Source organism: Haliotis rubra, unplaced genomic scaffold, assembly GCF_003918875.1.
Source record: "Haliotis rubra isolate DU_JTF1 unplaced genomic scaffold, ASM391887v1 Scf401, whole genome shotgun sequence".
Lineage (NCBI taxonomy): Eukaryota > Metazoa > Mollusca > Gastropoda > Lepetellida > Haliotidae > Haliotis > Haliotis rubra.
This window is the reverse complement of record NW_025767082.1, coordinates 677236-702723: the sequence shown is the minus strand read 5'-3', so window position 1 is coordinate 702723 and position 25488 is coordinate 677236. Positions and strand designations below refer to the sequence as shown.

The 25488-nt window shown below is 42.6% G+C and overlaps 1 protein-coding gene across 1 annotated transcript in view; it reads right to left on the bottom strand.

Moving 5' to 3' along the window:
* Nucleotides 1-7804: 7804 nt before the first annotated feature.
* LOC124287576 (monocarboxylate transporter 12-like) overlaps nt 7805-25488 on the bottom strand; it is a 35931-nt gene continuing 18247 nt past the window's right edge. The window contains exons 2-5 of the mRNA XM_046724065.1: nt 17545-17878; nt 16741-17011; nt 13976-14357; nt 7805-9619 (exon numbers count right to left, since the gene is read on the bottom strand). Coding sequence (XP_046580021.1) covers nt 8955-9619; nt 13976-14357; nt 16741-17011; nt 17545-17878 — 1652 coding nt within the window. The 3' untranslated portion in view covers nt 7805-8954. The remainder of the gene's footprint in view (nt 9620-13975; nt 14358-16740; nt 17012-17544; nt 17879-25488) is intronic.

Sequence of the window (25488 nt, the reverse complement as noted above, 5' to 3'; positions counted from 1 at the left end):
CACACGACTGAAAAACGGTCAAGGAAGATCGGGATCCCAGTTGATAATGTTTGTCATCTAGTTGATAAGTTCGGTGATAGTTCCGTTCATAATTTACTGCTGGGTGTGGGTGTGATGATGATCTTTATGGATCTTCCATCCACATTTCTACAAAAATGTCTATGTCAAGAATGTCACAGATTCTTTCAAATAGAGAATTCCTTTCTACTAAGTTATACTGGCATGACATAAAAACATGTTTCATAATGTCGTGAGCAATTGTTCCGCACAGACATTCCTTTAATTCTATTGGAGTTGCGCCAAGCCTAGACTAACAACTAGTCTCTGAAATGAACATATTTTACTGAAAAAGTTCATAGTAAAAAAATAATAACATAATGAAAAGGAGCCCTGAGACTTTCTTCATTCAAGCTGAGGAAATCTAGACTTGCCACATTTTCTAGACTTGCGTTGGCTTTCTTGGATATATTTGCTTCAGGGTCTGTACGACAGACTACGCCAAGCCTTATAATTCTCGCAATGTCAGTGAAGTTCTGAGGTCGTTCTAAAGCGAGTATCCATAGTCTATGTTCTCGTAATGACCTTATTGTTAGATATCTGGAGAGATAACCTTGTCTTCAGTACATTTACCAACTGCATTTGATCATGTGTAGATACCTTTTCTTTGACTAGTTGCGACCAAGCATTTTTCTTTATAAACTCAGAATCACAAATTTAGTTACGGATTTCACTACGAAGATTGTATTTGGAAAACAAGCCGTAACATTTTAAAAACAGGTGATTTCATATCAAACTTATTCTTGTATATTAGTGATTCTTTACTGTGGTATTGGCCAAGGCTAGCTAAAAACATTTGTTTAAGCTGTATCTTGTGTTAGCATTACAGAGTTTACCCAGGACTAAGAGGCTTTGTTGATCTATATATCCGACTGTATCTCTTACAGTTTCATTTGGCATGTAGTTATTAAAGCCTTAGACCTTCTTACAGAAGTAGCGCTGGACGATTTCTAGCATTTCATATTCTTTAAGGGACAATTTGCCCCAAACTGTACATCCATACAAACCACAAGGTAGAATCACTCGATTCCAAATACGTACAGCCACTAGAGGATTCAAACCGCCAAAGTAGAGGCCAGAGTCATAGTTCATATTTATCAATTATATAAGCTTTTCACAGACAAGTTTTGTTCTCTCCGTAGAACACTTAGTAGTGCTGATATGGACTCCAGCATAAACTACAGACCATTTAATAGTGAGTTTAGTTTCTCCAAGATACAGGTTAGCAGGTAGGGATGCACTGCTACGTCCAAAGGTTACAGCAGCGCTTTTACCAACATTGTAGCTGCCATTTATTTGCATATAGTTCAGTCACCTTCAACAGTCTTTGGTGAGCAACGTGTTATGGTCGCAGTGATCATGGTCCACCTATATTAGGGTGACCTCTTTCTAACAAAGACAAACTAGTGACTAGAAGGATAAGAAAAGAACCATGGTGATGACATGTTACCATCATAGCCATCTGATCACTGTAGTCGGGGCTCAGTTGCACAAAGCGACTGTAGTGCTGTGACACTCGCAAGTCTAGAGTATGGAAATTATAATCATCTCAGCCCTTTGAGAAACGGACCCATGAAGATCCGGATTTGAGTTGGTCTTCAGCAACCCATACTTGTCGTAAGAGACGACTAACGGGATCGGGTGGTCATTCTCACTGACTTGGTTAATACATGTCATCGTATCTGCGTAGATCGATGCTCATGCTGTTGATCACTGGATTGTCTGGTCCAGACTCGATTATTTACAGACCGTATAGCTGGAGTATAACCAACAAACCAACCAAACCAACTGAGCCACCAACACCAGGTGTCATGACACACACGGTAAACTGAGGACCCCTCCAAGAATACCATCGGGACTCCACAATAGTAGTAGTGATGTGGCCAGATTCACATTACCATGGCTCGGTTCTGTGGACGAAGTATTAATACAATAGTTAAAAGAAGAGAATTTAAACTCCAGTTACTTACATGCTGGAGTTTACAACTTCTGACCAATCCATTCACTTAGTCGTTGTTGATAAACAGGGCCCACTGAAAATGTTTTATCTTAATATATACCAGCGCCTTGAGCATGCACTAGTGCGTGGATATGTGCGCTATATAAATATCCTATAATAATAATATAATTTTTTTTTAATATATCTGTATATGCATACAAACTAAAGCCGTCTCCGAGGAGAGTAGATGCAGCATTTATTAAATACTTAACACTGAGATTTCTGAGTTTACGAAATGTGAGATTTTCACTACAGTGGCAGACTTTGAACATGCCACTTTGCCGGAACTATTTTATGACTCAACAAAGCTTTCTGTCCCGTGTCATGTTACACAAAACAATAAATAACTATGTAAACATGTGCTTTTCACCAAGAACATTTTGTTAGCAAGCCTGGGCATCGGATGACCAGCATCACAAACTGCCAGATAACTCCGCACGGATCAGCTGAGCGAGTGACGCGAAGAAAGTAATATTTTCAATCGTCACTACACCACTCGTGAAAATATGACGTTTTTCACCTCACTCGATGGCAGATACAACATATTACACCAGCCACACGGGACATCCTCTATGTGTTCCTGGTTACCTATACCATTGGGGTGGGAAGTAACGCCACAGTGTTTCGGCTGTATCATGGCGGAAGTGCTGTAGAGGAAGGCCAAGTATGATGCAGCTGGTAGATGTCAATCTGTTTGCTGAGACTCTACAAGTATGGTGACGCTGGTGTCAGACACAGATACATGAGAATCTGAAGATTTGACCCCACGACGGCAGTGGTTGCGCGTCAGGGATGCAGAATGAGCTGCGGCTACTTCGACGTATGGGCCTCCCCTGCCCAAACCAATGGAGTGGTCGTTTGTTGATAAAGACACCCAGCAATATATAAGTTATAGGACTGATACTGCTAGCAATGATCCACGCTAACTGGGTATGACGCAACTGACTATCACCCAATAATCCAAGCGGCGGTTTGCAACCTATTTCTTAAAGCCATCGATCGGACTAAACTGTCCTGCGCTTAGCTGGAGTTGTTGCCCTTGGAGTCCTGAGAAGCAGATGGCAGGTTGCGTTTTGTGGCAACAAAGGTCTGAAACGTATCCATCAACAATGGTCTGAAACGTGTCCATCAACAATGGTCTGAAACGTATCCGTCAACAATGGTCTGAAACGCATCCATCAACAATGGTCTGAAACGTGTCCATCAACAATGGTCTGAAACGTATCCATCAACAATGGTCTGAAACGTGTCCATCAACAATGGTCTGAAACGCATCCATCAACAATGGTCTGAAACGTGTCCATCAACAATGGTCTGAAACGTATCCATCAACAATGGTCTGAAACGTGTCCATCAACAATGGTCTGAAACGTATCCATCAACAATGGTCTGAAACGTATCCATCAACAATGGTCTGAAACGTATCCATCAACAATGGTCTGAAACGTGTCCACCTGCAACATGTCTATGTCAGCAGGTAGCAAACACACCATAATCAATACTATTGCTTCCTTAATGATTATATGTGTTTAATTAAGTGTCTTTATGCAGTTTGGAGTCAGTATGTCTGAGTTTGGTATCAATGTAAAACGGTGGCTTGGTATCTTGGTGGGATTGCAATTTAAACCGTCAATAGTCCTCACAAGTATTAGCCGCCGCGCACCCCACGTTTAGTTGAAGAATAATCATGTGGATCGTTTCTCATGCCTGCCACCAATCGTCAGATACAAGCCCGATAACTCCCCATGTCTTCGCAGAAACAATGGTGACCGCGGCATAAAACTGCATTCATCCACTCTGAGAACTTAAATAGCCATTTGAACATATAACTTTAAACATCGATAGGCCTCGAGGGATACATGGGTCAATATCATGTATATGGTACAGTCGTAACTTAAGACAGATAGAATTTAATATTTTGAAATTATCAAGAATAACCAACCAGAAAACAGTTACATATTTGAAGAATTGTGTTGATTGCCCCTGGGGCAACTCCAACTGGTCTGTCGTCACTGGGGAGTCGCTTACAGATAACTTTCACTGCCCGGAGTCAACTATATATAGACGAATGACCAGCTTATTACACGAGAACATTGAACTGTTTCTTGATGGGAGCTGTCTATATATAGCCCGATGACGAACTGATGGTCAGCGCCCCCCGTCGTGGACGGTGGGCAGCGATTCACCAATTGATGCCACGGAGGCATTTCAGCTTACTGACCATTTGGTCCAACCAGGCACGGTTGATGCTTACAGACGCAGAATGAGTCATCGAAATGGGAACCTGTCCAAATTTTCGGGAACCTACTAACATAATGAAAGCCTTAAATAACAGCCCTCATTCTAACACGATCAAACTTGGGACTGACTCATACATGACTATGTGTCAAAAGGGCTGATCATTCGTCCCGCCCCCCAACCAGTCAATTCTAGGCGATCTGGTAGTTCTGCGTCTTCTATCTATTTATTGTTTCCAAACACCTGTTGATGGAAACTGTAGCTTAGTGTATCCCTGGCTAGTGATACTACTGGAATAGTTGCTGCGTTACTTCATTACTGTAATTTGTGTACAGTTAGGGTCAATGACAACGTTTTCCTCACGCACTTGTGGTGGGGGAACCAATTTCATATACATATGGTATCACACATGTGGAGTATCGAATTCCAGGTTTGTGATTGGCTACTTCATGATGGTGACCTGAGGTCATGAATACACAATGACATTTAGAAAGTGGTCACATGTAAAACGTCATATTTGGGATTACACTTACAAATATCAGTACATTGAAAAAGGTGTAACTTCCCAAGTATAACATGCATTAGACCTAAGGTCAGGTTACGACGGACGTTTGGGGTACCAATATTACTTCAGATTCCCAAAGTGTTCGTGATACAACAGAGAAAGTTGTATGCCTGGTCAGGATTTCCAATTATGAACACATTTTAGTTTATACGTATCCCTGCGTAGATTATAAAATCGTGTCAACTGTGTAATAGCTTAAACTGAAAGATGTGGATACACTCGCACAGACTTTCAATCTGATGATTATGATGGTTTTGAGATTTAACGTGCGCTTTCCGACATAATGTGTATTTCATAAACGGGATTTTTCAAATCTGATGGGACATATTCCATTTATAGCCAATCAGATCCCTGGCTCTTTTCAGTGCGGTGTAAATCAAGGCCAAGGTCGTCAATGGCGAAATGGGCACGGCACAGGTCTGTTAGCAGTGAATAAATCTACGTAAACTTATGTGTAAATGTTGCAAACAACTTCAACTGAAGAGTATCTCAGATTAAATGTTCTTAAACTCAATTATTACCAAATGACATATGCCAGTCACTTACAATTCCATTCAAAACACATTCAACCCCTTCAGCAGAATCTGGTCGTGTAACCGAGTTTATGACATTTGACTTAATGTAGCATTGACGCAGCCCTCCCTCGTTTCTGACCTATTTCTAACGGTCATTCACCTCTTGCACGAGCAACACGTGAGTTGGATCGATGTCAGTGAGTGACACCAACCGCCAAATGACATATCGTCGAATTGTCCAGGTTCCTGTGAACATCAAGCATGCTGCAGGCGACCAGGAGTGCCCACCGCTGTGGTGAAGGGTTTATGTAAAATGCGTACGACTGTACTTTGGCCAACTGGACGTATTAATCGATTATATTACAAGGAAGATGACATTTATATATAAGTATGGCTAATTTGGGAAGGTTTCAATAACGATACTTGTTCAGTTTAGAAATACATCTTATGTGACGAGGATAGATGTTGCTTGTAGGAAACACAGCGTGAGTTAGGTAGAACGTTGAGATTTTTGCTATTTAGCTCTTCGGCTATACTTTCTATGTCTGCTGCTGAAGTCGTTTATGCAACAGGCTTGATTTTTTAGTTATCCTATCAATACAGTTCACCATTAACATAAACATAACGTTTGATAACTTATAATTGCAATACAGTGTCCGCTACTTCTTTATCGGTTTGGTCTTTTACAAAATTTACAATTCAAAATTGTGTTTGACGAAAAATAAAGAACGTTATTAAATCTCCCTTGGCTGGAAGCAACTGCCCAACACTGATGACTAACGGTCCACTACACGAGTAGGACACCCGTATCAAATACCTGGCCATTGAACATTTAAATCTCAGAATTTTATTCAACTTCGGATAAAAGTTGTTTAACAAACGATCATAGTTTCAAATCGCTATTATTGGTTTGTATTACAAGAGGTAGATCTATGCACATTAAATGAAACACCGAGAACAAGTAGGGATGGTCTAAGTTAACGCTCACCACGTACTGCACGTGCATTTGTATCACTGTTCCAATTACTGCGTTTGCTCCCTTGTAATACAAACCAATAATAGCGATTTGAATCTATGATCGTCTTTTAAACAAATTTTATCCTAAGTTGAATAAAATTCTGAAATTTAAATGTTTAATTGGCAAGGTAAAATTATGAGGATTCGCAATCTTAATTTAACTTTATTTGATTTACTTTTTTGTTTAAAGTGGAATTCATTGGTACGTTTTCACTGCAAACAGACTATAGGCATAATGAACGTGTGGTGACATTTACACCTGTTGATTAAAGAAATACATCTTTCTGTCATTTAGGTACATGGCAGTTTTAATGTGCCTTGCCAAGGAACTCACTGTCACAGACTCTTAACCTGTTACATCTTCTATCAAGATGACCTCTTCTCCTTGCTGCATGCTTTATCTTCGTAATCCAAATGAACAGTTATATATTTCTACGTTTTATACCTGTCTAACGACGTAACATGTCCAGTTTCATAGATGTTTGAGTGATCTGGAATGTGTCACTGGAGGTGCCACATGGTGGACACAGCTGGAGAAAAGCTCGACGTCCACCTGCCTCCGTTTATTGTTGTGTTCTTGATGTCGCTATGCGTCTACTTGATGTTATTGTTTATACTGTTGTATGTCGAATGTTGCCCTTCAAAAGCGAAGCCTCCCCCGTTTCGACACGGTGTCAAACGGCCACGGAATGTTGCCCCGTTTTCAACGAGCAGCAGACACTATTTCCCACGTGACTGCCTGGCAGCTTTATGTGGGTGAAAACTTCAGAGCGATGTCGAGTTAGATGTGAGATAGATTCTGACAGCTTGGAAATCTGTGCCAGGGTTGAAAGACCGAGGGTCAAGGTCGTAGCGAATATGGGATTTGCACTGACCACATAGCCTAATCCTGTCGACTAAGGGACGTAACTCTATATTGTAAGTTGTTATATGCAGCTAACTACGGTTGTGACGAACTCAAAGAGACCACTACATTTACAGCAAATGTCAGTGCCCCTAAATAGTTGGTTATATCTGGCACTAAGCTATCCGCGTGTTCTTTATAACCATCGTTTACTGTAGCTCGTTTGTGCGAAGTGGAAGACGCCATTACGGTGGAAGGCCTATTGTTCAGATGACGTCATGAACATTTGGAGACGTCGTATCGTATTTGTCTCAACATTGAATCACTGACGTATCATCGCCTCAATTGACCAATCAGCACGAGACGCACCTTATTGCGACTGCGCACATATCAGACAGTTATTACACATGGTCATACTACCCTTATGGGTGATAAATATTGTTTGTGAATATAGCCGCTGTTTGCCCACAAACATCAATGAAAACCCCAAGTCCATTGAGATTACATTTACCATGTGGCAATGGCATCTCATCGTCGTACCTTCTGTATAAACGACAAAACCCCTCTTAAAACGTTTCTTCCAAATGTTTATTTTTTTGACAAAATCATTGACGACACAGTGATGAGATTGAGTACATGTTAATCCACACAAGCTGTTGCGGAGAACGGATGATGGCAGCACGATGAAGGGAGGAGACTACATCTGTATGTGTGATGTTGTACCATTCCCTTAGCGCTCTCCAGTAACACAATCTATCAATGATCTCATTCGGATGTATATAGGATGAGGTTAAATCATTTTTCGTATCTCTGCGTGTATACAAACACGGCAATTGCATTCAATGGGAACCTTTCGTTGGGAGGGGTAGACGGTGTGTAGCCTGTATACACTAGAAAGATGTTCAATAGGTTTAACAGAAAAAACACAACAAAATGTGTTCGCTGGGTGTGCTTGTAAATGTGTTGTTGGGGGTTGTTATTTGGGAGGGGGGTCGGATTCGACACTTGGGCAGCTGGTCTAACAACTTCGACTTTTTCCTTATACTGTTTCCAAAAAGGTCATATCGTTATGACTGTCTTAAATAGTCACACTTTGCTCGCTCCGTAGTTTTTATTCAAATTATCAATACTTTTTTATCATCTTTGACGCAGGGCTCCAATGGCTTCATCGGTTTAGTTGTATCATAACATTTAACTATCGTATTCCTCCTTCGGTTTAACAATGCAACAAACGTTGTGTGATAGGTGGTTAATTGTCACAGTTGATGACATACAGAAGACTGCCCAACCTGGTGCTGGTCAGGACCTGGATGACCTTGACATGAGACAATGCTGTCTCAGAAAGGATATAAACCCTGCTTACGAAACGGCCAAGGTCAAGGTCAAGGTGGGCCACCGCGTCTGACGGTGCTGAACTGAAATAGAATATCACACATTCAAACACAGGATGCCAGAAAATATCTCACAAACAGATGACAGAATCATACAGTTTCTAAAGGCGGTACAATATTGAATGATAGAAACACAACACCTTACTTCAACAACTTGTTCAAATGAACATGTACTCTGATGTGCCCTCGTAATAGAAACACCCGCAGAGCCCTCACTAACACGAGGACTAATGATGAATGATGGTGATGAAACAAACACGGTGCAGATGCTTCAGTGACGTCATGGAATGATGTCACAATGACGTCACCAAATGATGTCACAATGACGTCACACTTGTGCTTCACAAAGATTTATGTACAGGTCACTATCATACGAAACAGTCGCAGTTGATTCCTTTTCCTGACTTGGTGGATCAAACAGGTCCACCCTGACATCGTTCTTCTTGCTCTTCTTGCTATCGTTCGTTTTCACAGAATTACTGTCTTTGCTGCTCGATCTGTCCGTGTTGTTAGAAAACGTACTGTCTGATGGACCATCGGTAGTGGATTCAGAGAATTCATTCTTATTTGAAACATACTCTGGCACTTTGCTGCTGTTGGGCACCATGTCGCCCCCTCTGGAGTTACTTTCCTCGGCAATTTTGGACAACACAATTTGTTTCGGCTTTTCACGTTCTTTGTGCTGAAGATAACACTGCATTTGAATTTTACCTCCCTCCTTTCCGTTTTGTTTCATTTTGGAATGTGTCACCGTGCACTGAGCGTTGTTTAGAGGCTTGGAGATGACCCCCTCTGATACCTCAAGGTCAAGGAGAGCCGCGGCCTCAGCCACATTGGCACAGCACGTGCTGTTTTGTTTCTGAATTATCACCTGGTTGGAGGGATGACGCTCGAACACAGGCATGGCGTAAAACAGAACGCCTCCAAGAATCATGTTGACTCCTGAAAAAATGTACCCCGCAGCATCCGACCGGAAGTTACTTGTTAGATAAGCTGGAAGAGAGAAGAAGATAAACTCAGGATTGGCTGGTACAGTTGTTTGGTACAGTTTTGTTGTACAAATAAACATTAAACATGACCTAGAAATGAAATTAATTTCAGTTTAAAACATGAATAATTATTTCTAGATGTAATACAATGATTAAAATTTGCACGGAGTTTTGAATTAAGGTATTGACACAAGCAATAAAACTAAATCACATGTGGTTCTGTTCCATTTCTATTGGCTAAATAGTTTCTAGCGTACATGGCTCGATAAACCGAGAAATGAAATTAGGTCACGCCCACTAATTGAAACAGTTTCCTGATTGGGCTGAAATGACGTCGCGTCGTTGGTAACCATTTGGTGTCGGCGATTAAATAAGCAGTCTGTGAAGTTATTATTGTTAATTACTCATGAAGTTGTCTCCGGAGGAAATCTTACTACATGATGCATGCACATGCATTGGCGTATCCAGAGGGGGGTTCAGAGGGTTCGGGACCCCCCACCCGTACCCCCTTGAAAATGACTAAAGACCACATAGAAGTTAATGGTTTGCATTGGCGGAGCCCACCCCCAACCCCTCCTTTGGAAATTCCGGGATCCGTCTATGACATGGATTGTGTGTTACAACATCTACATTGTAACCTAGAATCCAAGGGAGATAAATCCGCCGCGAGCGTCACAACAGAATTACGACCAGGGCCCAGTTCCTCAAAGCAATCGTAGCGCTAAGATGATCGTAACTCCCATACTTTAACATAGACTTACGAAAGTCGTAGCGCTACGATCGCTTTTCGACCTTGCACGCTCTCTCTCCGACACATACTCACGCACGCAGACGCACGCAGACGCACGCACGCACGCACACGCACGCACGCACACACTCACATCCACGATGTTCAGTGAAGATATCCAGCACGGGGATGACCTTCACCTTACATAAAAGCCCTGACCTTGTGAGATTTCCTCAACTTGTCTGGTATCTGTTGCTGACAAACAATTACACAAAAAGTCTCCGAGGAAACTGCTTCCAGTGGTACAGCCAGACGTGTAACACTGCCGCCACAACTGTTGTGTAACCCTCATTACACAAGGTTGCCATCATCTTGTATAACAGGCAGGCACATCATCGGAAATGAGACTCGTCACGCCACACCACGTGACCTATCTACGTATGTCAACTTAAATAGCAATGTACTTTTAAATCCATTCTCCAGTCCAGTCGAGATGGTTGGGAGTTCCACACAGTGTCACGTGCTTACCAACATGTACAATGTTCAATGCTGTTTAACTTTCATAAAAAGGTCGATGCTGTCGTGTTTTTCTTCTTCAGTGAGTTCTGTCTTGCATTGTTCCAGCTGCTAAACCAAGGTCACTTTTGCTCTTTGATTGTTGTTGTTCGTTGTTTAACTCAGCAATATTCCAGCTATATGGCGGCGGTCTGCAAATAATCGAGTCTGGACCAGACAATTCAGTGATCAACAGAATGGGCATCGATCTTCGCAATTGGGATGCGATGACATGTGTCAACCAAGTCAGCGAGCCTGACCACCCTATCCTTTTAGTCGCCTCTAACGACAACCAATTCTAACCCGGTTCTTCACGGGTCGGACTGGAGTGCGGCAAGTGTTTCTTCTCTGTCACCATAGCAAGACATATGGTGGATTTGTCCGTATATACTAATCAACACACACACACACACACACACGCACGCACGCACGCACGCACGCACACACACACACACACACACACGCACGCACGCACACACACACACACACACACACACACACTCTCTCTCTCTCTCTCTCTCTCTCTCTCAACGGCTGCTGGAGCAGTCACCGTCATACATTTTCAATAGTTTATAAGTTTAATCACGGATCCATCCCCATGCTGGTTGCAAACTGTGGCGGCATCTTTCCAGGAATAACATCAGAAAAGCAAAGTCGAGGTCAATCACTGGATTGTCTGGTCCACAAACGATAAGTTACAGATCGCCGTCATATAACTGGAATATTGCTGAGTGTTGCGAATATTATAAAGATTTTGTACAGGTGTTTAGGTAGACATCAGAGTGAGGGTGGTCAGATGGGTGGTTGGTGTACAAGTGTTTGGGTAGACATCAGAGTGGGGTGGTCAGTGGGGTGGTTGGTGTACAAGTGTTTGGGTAGACATCAGAGTGGGGTGGTCAGTGGGGTGGTTGGTGTACAAGTGTTTGGGTGGACATCAGGGTGAGGGTGGTCAGATGGGTGGTTGGTGTACAAGTGTTTGGGTGGACATCAGGGTGAGGGTGGTCAGATGGGTGGTTGGTGTACAAGTGTTTGGGTGGACATCAGATTGTACGGGTGGTCAGTGGGGTGGTTGGTGTACAAGTGTTTGGGTAGACATCAGGGTGAGGGTGTGGTCAGATGGGTGGTTGGTGTACAAGTGTTTGGGTGGACATCAGGGTGAGGGTGGTCAGATGGGTGGTTGGTGTACAAGTGTTTGGGTGGACATCAGAGTGGGGTGGTCAGTGGGGTGGTTGGTGTACAGGTGTTTGGGTGGACATCAGGGTGAGGGTGGTCAGATGGGTGGTTGGTGTACAAGTGTTTGGGTGGACATCAGGGTGAGGGTGGTCAGATGGGTGGTTGGTGTACAAGTGTTTGGGTGGACATCAGGGTGAGGGTGGTCAGTGGGGTGGTTGGTGTACAAGTGTTTGGGTGGACATCAGAGTGTGGGGTGGTCAGTGGGGTGGTTGGTGTACAAGTGTTTGGGTGGACATCAGAGTGAGGGTGGTCAGTGGGGTGGTTGGTGTACAAAGTGTTTGGGTGGACATCAGAGTGGGGTGGTCAGATGGGTGGTTGGTGTACAAGTGTTTGGGTGGACATCAGGGTGAGGGTGGTCAGATGGGTGGTTGGTGTACAAGTGTTTGGGTGGACATCAGAGTGAGGGTGGTCAGTGGGGTGGTTGGTGTACAAGAGTTTGCTAGGAGGTCAGTTTGTACGGGTGGTAAGTGGGGTGGTTGGTGTACAAGAGTTTGAGTGGACATAAGAGTTAGGGTGGTCAGTGGGTTGGTTGGTGTACAAGTGTTTGGGTGGACATCAGAGTGGGGTGGTCAGTGGGGTGGTTGGTGTACAAGTGTTTGGGTAGACATCAGAGTTAGGGGTGGTCAGTGGGGTGGTTGGTGTACAAGTGTTTGGGTGGACATCAGAGTGGGGTGGTCAGTGGGGTGGTTGGTGTACAAGTGTTTGGGTAGACATCAGAGTTAGGGTGGTAAGTCAGATGGGTGGTTGGTGTACAGGTGTTTGGGTGGACATCAGGGTGAGGGTGGTCAGTGGGGTGGTTGGTGTACAAGTGTTTGGGTGGACATCAGTGTGAGGGTGGTCAGTGGGGTGGTTGGTGTACAAGTGTTTGGGTGGACATCAGAGTGAGGGTGGTAAGTGGGGTGGTTGGTGTACAGGTGTTAGGGTGGACATCAGGGTGAGGGTGGTCAGTGGGGTGGTTGGTGTACAAGAGTTTGGGTGGAGGTCAGTTTGTACGGGTGGTAAGTGGGGTGGTTGGTGTACAAGAGTTTGGGTGGAGATCAGAGTGAGGGTGGTCAGTGGGGTGGTTGGTGTACAGGTGTTTGGGTGGAGGTCAGTTTGTACGGGTGGTCAGTGGGGTGGTTGGTGTACAAGAGTTTGGGTGGACATCAGGGTGAGGGTGGTCAGTGGGGTGGTTGGTGTACAAGTGTTTGGGTGGAGGTCAGTTTGTACGGGTGGTAAGTGGGGTGGTTGGTGTACAAGAGTTTGGGTGGAGATCAGAGTGAGGGTGGTCAGTGGGGTGGTTGGTGTACAAGAGTTTGGGTGGACATCAGAGTGAGGGTGGTCAGTGGGGTGGTTGGTGTACAAGAGTTTGGGTGGACATCAGGGTGAGGGTGGTCAGTGGGGTGGTTGGTGTACAAGTGTTTGGGTGGACATCAGGGTGAGGGTGGTCAGATGGGTGGTTGGTGTACAAGTGTTTGGGTGGACATCAGAGTGAGAGTGGTCAGTGGGGTGGTTGGTGTACAAGAGTTTGGGTGGAGGTCAGTTTGTACGGGTGGTAAGTGGGGTGGTTGGTGTACAGGTGTTTGGGTGGAGATCAGAGTGGGGTGGTCAGTGTGTGTGTGTGTGGTGGGGGTGGGGGTGGGGTGGGGGTTGGTGTACAAGTGTTTGGGTGGACGTCAGTTTGTACGGGTGGTCAGTGGGGTGGTTGTGTACATCAGAGTGAGAGTGGAATCTCTCAAGACTTTGGGGAGGTTGGAGAAAGGTTGGTGTAGAGTCAATGTCGTAAATGCGATGAGTGTATATCAGGCATGACAATGATGATTAAACATAATTAACTGAATAGATGAACCGAACTCCATCACTTACTTGCTACTGGCGCTCCAAAAAGAAAAGGAAAACACTGGACTGCTGATAGAAAACTCCAAGCTCGTTCCATCAGTTTGGCTTTAACAAGTTCATATGCGTACATCTTAAAACTATAATAATAGGCTCCACAACATATGCCGTATGCCCATGCGAAAAGCGCATGCGCGTTATGGTCTTCCGCCATGATAAGAAGCAGCGAGAAGACACCACAAAAGATGGCGGCGGTTTGACACAGGTGACGCCGAGAGATGGAACACTCTATACTGTTCCGGATGAGAATATAGCCTAGAGCACAACAACCCACAGCGTAGCCGATGCCGAGGTATACGTTCAGGAGCAGCAGCTGTTTGTCGGGGACGCCGTGTTTGGACGCTGTGTGAAGCTGTAAGTAAAAGGACACAGTGTAAGTGTTTACTGCAGTGGAAGTCCAATGTAGAGACCTATACTCTAGCACCAAAACAATCATGTTATCAACATGAATATAGCTTCGAATAATAGGCTACCCGATTTAAGTCTGCCATAGCTCCTTGACAAAGCACTCTTATTGCCACGACTATTTTAACTTGGCAAAACAATGTTCTGATAGTGTTGTCAAATGTTCTTATGGGTTCTGATGGCCAAGCATCAAGGATAACCTCGTGGCTTCGCAAGAGGTAGCAGTTCACTTGACGTTTTGGGCATCGTAATGGTAAATGACAGTGAACAATAGGGTCAAACGAATGCGACATATTTGTTGCCGCGAATATATGCAATGAATACCCAACGTCAAAAGTGATGTCACCAATATAATTTGGACATGTTTCTCTGTTGGGAGACGACCAGTGTGAGATATAGGTTCATATTACCTGCATGTGGACAAACCAGTCAAATTATTAAACAATAAATTTTGACTAACACACCAACCAGCACGTGCATTTCGTGTATCCAAACAAAAAGAACAATAAATATCACGTGTATTCCATCAACAAGAATGACAAGTAAACTTCGATGAAAGAGAACACAAATTGCAAGTGTATTTCACCTCCAAGAATAATAAATTGCACGCATATCCCACCAGCCAAAACATCAATGGCACGTGTATTCCACCTACCAGAACAATAAATGACACGTGTATTCCACCTCCAGAATAATAAATGGCACGTGCATTCCATTACCAGAACAATAAATGGCACATGTATTCCAGGGACCAGAACAATAAATGGCACTTGTATTCCACCTCCAGAACAATAAATTGCACTTGTATTCCACCTCCGAATAAATGACACGTGTATTCCACCTCCAGAATAATAAATGGCACGTGCATTCCACTACCAGAACAATAAATGGCACATGTATTCCAGGGACCAGAACAATAAATGGCACTTGTATTCCACCTCCAGAACAATAAATTGCACTTGTATTCCACCTCCGGAAGAATAAATGGCACGTGTATTCCACCTCCGGAACAATAAATTGCACTTGTACTCCACCTCCAGAACAATAAATTGCACTTGTATTCCACCTCCGGAACAATAAATGACACGTGTATTCCACCTCCGGAACAATAAATGGCACGTGTATTCCACCTACCAGAACAATAAATGACACGTGTATTCAACCAACCAGAACAATAAATGACACGTGTTTTCCACCTCCAGAACAATAAATGGCACGTGTATTCCACCTCCAGAACAATAAATGGCACATGTATTCCACCTACCAGAACAATAAATGACACGTGTATTCCACCTACCAGAACAATAAATGGCACTTGTATTCAACCTCCAGAACAATAAATGGCACGTGTATTCCACCTACCAGAACAATAAATGGCACGTGTATTCCACCTCCAGAACAACAAATGACACGTTTATTCCACCTCCAGAACAATAAATGACACGTGTATTCCACCTCCAGAACAATAAATGACACGTTTATTCCACCTCCAGAACAATAAATGGCACGTGTATTCCACCTCCAGAACCATAAATGACACGTTTATTCCACCTACCAGAACAATAAATGACACGTGTATTCCACCTCCAGAACAATAAATGACACGTGTATTCCACCTCCAGAACAATAAATGACACGTTTATTCCACCTCCAGAACAATAAATGGCACGTGTATTCCACCTCCAGAACAATAAATGACACGTTTATTCCACCTCCAGAACAATAAATGACACGTGTATTCCACCTACCAGAACAATAAATGACACGTTTATTCCACCTCCAGAACAATACATGGCACGTGTATTCCACCTCCAGAACAATAAATGACACGTTTATTCCACCTCCAGAACAATAAATGGCACGTGTATTCCACCTACCAGAACAATAAATGACACGTTTATTCCACCTCCAGAACAATACATGGCACGTGTATTCCACCTCCAGAACAATAAATGACACGTTTATTCCACCTCCAGAACAATACATGGCACGTGTATTCCACCTCCAGAACAATAAATGACACGTTTATTCCACCTACCAGAACAATAAATGTCACGTGTATTCCACCTACCAGAACAATAAATTGCACGTGTAGTCCACCTACCAGAACAATAAATTGCACGTGTATTCCACCTACCAGAACAATATATTGCACGTGTATTCCACCTACAGAGCAATACATGACACGTGTATTCCACCTCCAAAACAATAAATGGCACTTGTATTCCACCTCCAGAACAATAAATGACACGTTTATTCCACCTCCAGAACAATAAATGGCACGTGTTTTCCACATCCAGAACAATAAATGACACTTGTATTCCACCTACCAGAACAATAAATGGCACATGTATTCCGACCCCCACGATGGAGGAGATGACCATGAGAGCCTGCAAGGACCTCATCTTCAGGGCGCTGAAGTCTAAGTATGGCGGCTTCTCCGCCTCCCTGTCCCTACGATTCTTCTTCTGACTCTTCAGGTGGAGGATAACCTTCCTCCGCGGATGGTATAACGAGGCAGAGCGGTACATGGCACCGGCAATGATGGTAAGAATCAGCAGCCCCGCGACACACTGCAGACCATGCATCCACTTCACGATGCTGGAGAAGAACATGGTTGACTTCACAGACACCGTCTTTTAATCATTATGACTTGCATTGTTTTATGGGAATTGTTTGAAACCATAGAGAAGAATATACACTAAAAGGCATAGATATATCATTGACAATTTACTGTCGTCAAAGATGAAGTAACACTCATATATATTCACCGAGAGTCTGGACCCCAAAGATGATCCATGTGATGACAGAACACAGAGGAGTAAGGCGTTAGACAATGTTTCATATTTATGCAAGTCTAGGTTTGTCTTGACAGAATAAATTCACACGTATTCTTTTCGCGTCTCACAGGCACATTTGCCATGCACATTATTTACATGCTGTACATGGTCGACCTGAACTTGGCTATATATATATATATGTTGGTTATTACTGCAAATGAGTTCTAACATTTTCGAAAATAATAGACAATTTCTCAATTTATAAACGGACTGAAAGGATGAAATTATGAGTCTGTTTTGGGTGGAAAATGACATTTATTCAGGCTATATTGTGACATTATAAAGATTATTCACCTCATGAGTTCCCTGAAGAGTACCGACATCAGAGCAGTTCCTACGCCAGTTCCTCCAACCAGAATCATTTCGGCCACCTCGCGCCTCTTCCGAAAGTATCTCCCCACCATGATATTGGCCGTTGCTATTGTGATTCCACTGCCTAGCGACATGACAACGCAATGACTGATGAAGAGTTGTTCTGGTTGGGTGGAGAAGGCCAGAAAGAGACAACCTAGGGCGCAGATGAGTCCTCCAATGACGGCATACAGACGCGGACTCTTCCTTCTACAAATGATGGTCACCACAGGCGAGATGAACAAGGAGATCCCGATACCAAGACTTCCAAGCCAGGCTGGAAAACAGAAAGGGCAAACATGTAATGTATGTATATCTGTCCAGCTGACTGGAAGTAGTATTGAACGATCTTACTGCATAATCGCATTCATTCCCTCCATGATTCCATACTACATATCCGTTCCTCTAACGTCATACTGCATATTTATTCCTCTAACGTCATACTGCATATTCATTCCTCTAACGTCATACTGCATATTCATTCCTCTAACGTCATACTGCATATCCAGCCCTCTATCGTCATACTGCATATTTATTCCTCTAACGTCATACTGCATATTCATTCCTCTAACGTCATACTACATATCCATTCCTCTAACGTCATACTGCATATTCATTCCTCTAACGTCATACTGCATATCCAGCCCTCTATTCTCATACTGCATATTTATTCCTCTAACGTCATACTGCATATATATTCCTCTAACGTCATATTGCATATCCATTCCTCTAATGTCATACTGCGACTTCGTTTTCATTTCTCACATACAATACTGCATTTTCGCAATCATTGCTCTAAAATCATACTTCCTGTTCAGTCCTCTAATGTCAAACTCCATTATCGTATTAATTTGACTAATTGCATACTCCACTAATACTTAAGAAATACAGTTTGCTCAACCACCATGTATAGTGTAATAAAGCACACTTTCGCCCTGAACTATTATAGTTAAAGCACGACGACACTAGGTAGTAGAGCGACCTGTTTTTATTTTCTAAGATGCCAAATTTAATACTTTTTAAGGATGATTACGATTAATCTAAGGCAGAAAACAAACGACGGTGTCGGTGACCCAAATTAAGAATACTAGCACAGGGCTAACTGGCGCGCTGTTCTATTGATGTGTCTCTCTCTCTCTCTCTCTCCCCAACCCCCCCTACCCCGTTAAGACGAACGTTACCAGTTAAAAAAAATAAGTGATAAACAGTTTGATGACGGTTTACGTTCGGATTAAATATCTTCTCTAAATTATTTTCATTACATCTGTGATTAACGTAAACCTTATGGGGGCAATATGAACGTCGCATTTCTACTACCAACATAAGTTTAGATCAGTACATCCAGATGAAGCTGAGTAGTCAAGCGGCATTCCACGATTGCATTGTGGGAATGAAAACATTTTAACCGTCGGAAAACATAAACGTAATGAATCCACCAGTGATGTCAGCTGCCTGAAGCAACTGCAAACCAAGAAACGTCGAAGAATATAGTGAGGACACCGGGATGGCCTTGTCTTATGGTCGTGTTTCGTCACTCAGTGGAACTGATTAAAAGGATTACGCAAGGACGGTCAAGAAAGCATGTTACTATCGTCAAGGTCAAGAAGCCAGTTCACTCTCAACTGGCGTATGCCAACGACCGTCTTCCACCGATGGCTCATCTTAACAGTCAGAAAACCTGTGTATCGGCTAATGTTAGTTATGTGGCAAATACGTTGAAGCCACAGTATAGACCTGTGTTGGACACTGTCTCAGTGATGGGAATCGTCTGCACAATGTCGTCGCCTAAATAGTTCACTCTTGTGACGGAGTATTTCTATTTTATGGCGCTTTTAAGGGACACAGGAACTGAGCTTCACACACTGTACCCATGTGAGCAATCGAATCCTGGCCGTCATCTTTACTACTCGACTACCTCACTGAAGTTCCTTTGTGGCATTGGTAATACTATACACTGTGATGAGGTAAGCTCGGGATATTCACATCAATATTCAGTGGCCCCTATTGTCACCACGTGTACACTATTTTGTACATCAATACTGTGTGGCCCCTATGGTCACCAAGTGTACCCTATTTTGTACATCAATATTGAGTGGGCCCTTTTGTCACCAAGTGTATCCTATTTTGTACATCAATCCTGAGTGACCCTATGGTCATCACATGTACCCTATTTTGTACATCAATACTGTGGGGCCCCTATGGTCACCACGTGTACCCTATTTTGTACATCAATCCTGAGTGGCCCCTATGGTCATCACATGTACCCTATTTTGTACATCAATACTGTGGGGCCCCTACTGTCACCCCGTGTACCCTATTTTGTACATCAATACTGAGTGGCCCCTATGGTCATCACGTGTACCCTATTTTGTACATCAATACTGAGTGGCCCCTATGGTCACCAAGTGTATCCTATTTTGTACATCAATCCTGAGTGACCCTATGGTCATCACATGTACCCTATTTTGTACATCAATACTGAGTGGCCCCTATGGTCATCACATGTACCCTATTTTGTACATCAATCCTGAGTGGCCCCTATTGTCACCCCGTGTACCCTATTTTGTACATCAATACTGTGGGGCCCCCATTGTCACCCCGTGTACCCTATTTTGTACATCCATACTGAGTGGCCCCTGTAGTCATCACATGTACCCTATTTTGTACATCAATACTGTGGGGCCCCTATTGTCACCCCGTGTACCCTATTTTGTACATCAATACTGAGTGGCTCCTATGGTCATCACATGTACCCTATTTTGTACATCAATATTCAGTGGCCCCTATGGTCACCATGTGTACCCTATTTTGTACATCAATACTGAGTGGCCCCTGCGGTCATCACATGTACCGTATTTTATACATCAATATTGAGTGGACCCTATTGTCACCAAGTGTACTCTATTTTGTACACCAATACTGTGTGGCCCCTGTAGTCATCACATGTACCCTATTTTGTACATCAATACTGAGTGGCCCCTATTGTCACCCCGTGTACTCTATTTTGTACATTAATACTGAGTGGCCCCTATTGTCACCCCGTGAACTCTATCTTGTACATCAATACTGAGTGGCCCCTATTGTCACCCCGTGTACTCTATTTTGTACATCAATCAATCCTGATTGGCACCCTATGTGTCTATTTTGTACATCAATATCCTGATTTTGTACATCAACCCTATTTTGTACATCAATATTGAGTGGCCCCTATGGTCACCACGTGTACCCTATTTTGTACATCAACATTGAGCGGCCCCTATTGTCACCACGTGTACCCTATTTAGTACATCAATATTGAGTGGCCCCTATTGTCACCAGGTGTACCCTATTTTGTACATCAATACTGAGTGGCCCCTATGGTCATCACATGTACCCTATTTTGTACATCAATACTGTGGGGCCCCTATGGTCACCCCGTGTACCGTATTTTGTACATCAATACTGAGTGGCCCCTATGGTCATCACATGTACCCTATTTTGTACATCATTATTCAGTGGCCCCTATGGTCACCCCGTGTACCGTATTTTGTACATCAATATTGAGTGGCCCCTATTGTCACCAAGTGTACCCTATTTTGTACATCAATACTGTGGGGCCCCTATGGTCACCACGTGTTCCCTATTTAGTACATCAATATTGAGTGGCCCCTATTGTCACCAGGTGTACCCTATTTTGTACATCAATATTGAGTGTCCCCTATTGTCACCAAGTGTATCCTATTTTGTACATCAATACTGAGTGGCCCCTAAGGTCATCATTTTGGTATATGTTTTCACAAATCAGTTTTTCATATTTTCTTCAGGTGTACACAAAACAAACGTAATGGTGGAACTCCCCAGAGTTGTTGCCATGTTTCTGCATGATTGATGACCTCCTCCCTGTAGTTCCCTGTAGTTCACGGAGGACCTGGAGCTATTGTAAACCACACCGACCACCACGACGACTACTCCTGCAGCTAACAATACCGACTCACGGTGTTGTGTAGCTAGGTTTCTTATCTCATCTTGGCACGGCGTTTGTCTGTGGTACCAGAATAACATTGTCAGAGAAACAGGATACGACCTGTTTCAGTTCACAAACACACTTCACCACATGATTCCAGTTACAACCTGACCCCCCTCTAACTTCCCCGCCCCCTCTAACTTCCCCGCATCTTCCATCCGCTCATGTCCAACACACCTTCCCTTTACCCACATTGCCATTCTCTCCAGGGGGAAACAAAGTATACACTCATGGTTGATGGTGGCTGAACTGAGACACAGAGGAATGAGTGGTTTTGAATGGTTTTACGCCCCATTTAGCAACATGCCAACAATATCAAGGCGGGTGACACCAGAAATGGGCTTCACACATTATACCCATGATGGGAATCGAACCCGGGTCTTCAGCGTGACGAGCGGACCCTTTAACCACTAGGCTACCTCACCACCCTCAAAGCCTCTACATGGAATGACTATTTGATGGTGATGTTTTCATTCTATATCATAGTTGTATTTTGGACCTTACATTTTTGGTCGAATCCAATTTATAAATTCAATATTTGTATATTTACGTAAATAAATCATATAAAACACTTTCATAATAATAAAAAATCAATGCAAAAATCGATTTAAGAGAGAGAGAGAGACAATCGTTTATTGTATTTTAGGCCACCGGCCCTTATACAAGCGAGTTACATACATTAAGACATGGTTAACTGTAACCAGTTACGACGAATAAATGCATATTTAACATAGAGAGCTAGATTGCGTGGGGTGGATTCATTATTAGTTGTTAATAAACTGGTAAAAGCTATCAGTGGTGGTTCCGACAGATAACGTTCTGGGATAAACATGTAACGTAAATCTTCATAAAATGGACAGTCAAGGGTAAAATGTATTTCATCTTCTACTGCATTCTCTTTCCACAGAGGTTACTTGTCATATCGTCCTACGAACCTCTGTTCTAATACGGCCATATTTCCCGGTTCTCGTAAAATCCCCTAGCGGCAAAAGATCGCAACACGAATTATCTCCCTTCTTTCTTTCCAATCAGAACACGTGTTACATCGACTTAGATTCAACTTGACTAACACAAGCAAATGTGGGGCCACAAATATCCCCCCCATCTGCCGGGGAATTGTGTTGATGTTACACACAAGACGTTTAATGGCTAGCTTGTCCGTTGTCAACGAGGGCGATGGAGACGCCACTGATCCGCCATAACATGACTGAGTTCTGTCTAGAAGAAACGTTTGCGCATCGCGCAGGGGAAGAAATTTAGTTTTTCTCGAAGCATACGGAAATTACCGAGGCCTTGCGAATGATCACTTTGGAACAACGTCGCTGATTGCACAACTAAATCTGATTGCCTCCAATCACGAGTCTTGAACGCTCACACCATGAAAGGGCCGTATTAGAACAGAGGTTACGTAGGAAGATATGACAGGAGTAACCTCTGTGGGAAGAGAATGCTTCTACTGAAGAATTACATAAAGGACAAGATCTTTCAGATTTTGGGCTGGACAGTTTTCTGCCTCTATTTGCCATTAAGTCCAACAAACCCGTCCTATATTTGACAAATATATTTCTGTTACACTTAAAAGTAAGTTTAGATAAATACAGTTCAGGTTGTAATAGGTTTTTTAAATGTTCTATATAATTCGTAACGAGAGCTGCTTTCTAGAGTGAAATGCCATTCCTGATGAAACATATTTACCGCTCGATCACGAAATTCTTTTAAAAACATAAAGACATCGCCCACACCCTGGCTTATCCATATAAACCCATATCCATGAGAAAACAAAAGATTTCTAATATGTGATGCCCAAGATATTTTACCCATATTATCTAGATGAACCATCATAATATAAGGTATTTTTGGTAGACGACTTTTATGCATTAACAGAATCTTAAACCAATATTTAAGGCATCGTATTTGCTAATTAATATACATAGGATACCTCCCGCATTCACCGTAAACCATACAATTTGGAGTAGCGGATCCAACACATAAAAACTTCTTGCAAGCCATAAGATGTAATCTCTCCAAGTAATCGTAGCGTTGAAATCCCCACACTTCCGATCCATATAATAAAATGGGTTGTATCTGGGCATCAAACAGTTTGAAAAATATATTTGGAGTTAAAATTCCCCATTCATGTGAGATAGATAAAATTGAAATCATTGCTTTCTTTGCACGTAGGAACAAGTCATAGACACAACTTTTTAAACTCATCGTATTTGAAAAAATTATCCCCAGATATTTATATTGATTAACAATAGCAACAGATTTTCCGTGAAGAAACCATTTCTCCTTAGATGCAACAGCGCCACCCCTTCTGAATATGACTATTTTAGTTTTATCTAAATTTACGGATAGTTTCCAGTTTTCAGAATAACTTTCAAGAATATTTAGCTGATTTTGCAAACCAATAATAGTTTCAGATATCAAAATGACATCGTCTGCAAATAGAAGCATAAACAGTTCTATCATATCTGGGAACATCTGTACACCATGTTTACCCTTTTGCATAACCTCATAATAAAATTCGTTTATGAAGAATGAGAACAAAATCGGGCTTACAATGCATCCTTGTCGTAGTCCCATTGGGCAGTCAAAATAATCTGTTACACCAGAACCACATCGTACACAAGATTTTACATTTGAATACATTGCTTTCAACATAGTATACATTTTCCCGCTTAAACCGGCATTACGTAAGCAATACCATAATTTGTGTCTATCTACAGAATCGAATGCTTTCTTAAAATCGACAAAAGCTACATACAGTTTGTGTTTTCGACGGGATAAACATTTCTGAATCAGTGCATACAAAGTAAAAATATGATCAGTTGTGGAGTATTGCTTACGAAAACCAGCTTGATTCTCAGGAATCTTATCTCTCACGTTTGCCCATTTAGAGAGTCGGGTATTTAGGATGGAAGTGAAGACTTTGCCGAGAATACTCATAAGAGATATTCCCCTATAATTATCGGGATTATTAAAGTCACCTTTCTTGTGAATTGGGACAATAATAGAAATTGACCAACTGCGAGGAAATACTCCTTTTGTGAACAAACTATTAAAGCATTTGTTGAGAAATGGAAGAATTTCTGTAATAGAACATTTAAGCATTTCAATAATGATACTATCGGGACCAGCTGCTTTTCCACATTTCAATTGTGAAATTGCATTTGTGATTTCATCATCCGATATAGGCGAGTCTAGTACAAGTTCATCTACTTCATCATAGTCCCCATTAAAATCATGCGAAATTTCTAAAATGTCTTGGCCATGGTCAAACTGATCGAGCACTGAATTATTTGCGAAAACATTCCTGAAATGAATGAGCCACTCGGTTTTGGAAATTGACTTTTGTTGAGAGCATTTAGTTCTGATATGTCGAATTTCTTTCCAGAATTTAGACTGACAATGCATAGAATTACTGAGCCTGTTTAGTTTATTACATTTGAGTTCATGTTTAAAGTTTCTGTAACATGTCCTGTACCTATTTCGCTCTTTACAGTATGTCCGTCTGTTACTATCCGATTTACGATTCCGACTAAATCACGAGCATGTATCCAGTGTCAGTTGGTGATGGCATCAAGTGTGTGCAAGAGTGAGTGAATGAGTGAGTGAGTGAGTTCTCTGCAATATTCCAGCTATACGGTGACGGTCTGTAAATAATCGAGTCTGGACCAGACAATCCAGTGATCAACAGCATGAGCATCGATCTACGCAATCGGGAACCGATTGTCACTTCTTACGACAAGCATGGGCTACTGGAGATCAATTCTAACCCGGATGTTCACGGGCAGTGAGTGCATGAACACAGGAAGAAATGTACAGGTCACAATAGGTATTTACATCATTTTGTCACTTGGGCATCAAATTTGGAAATGTCC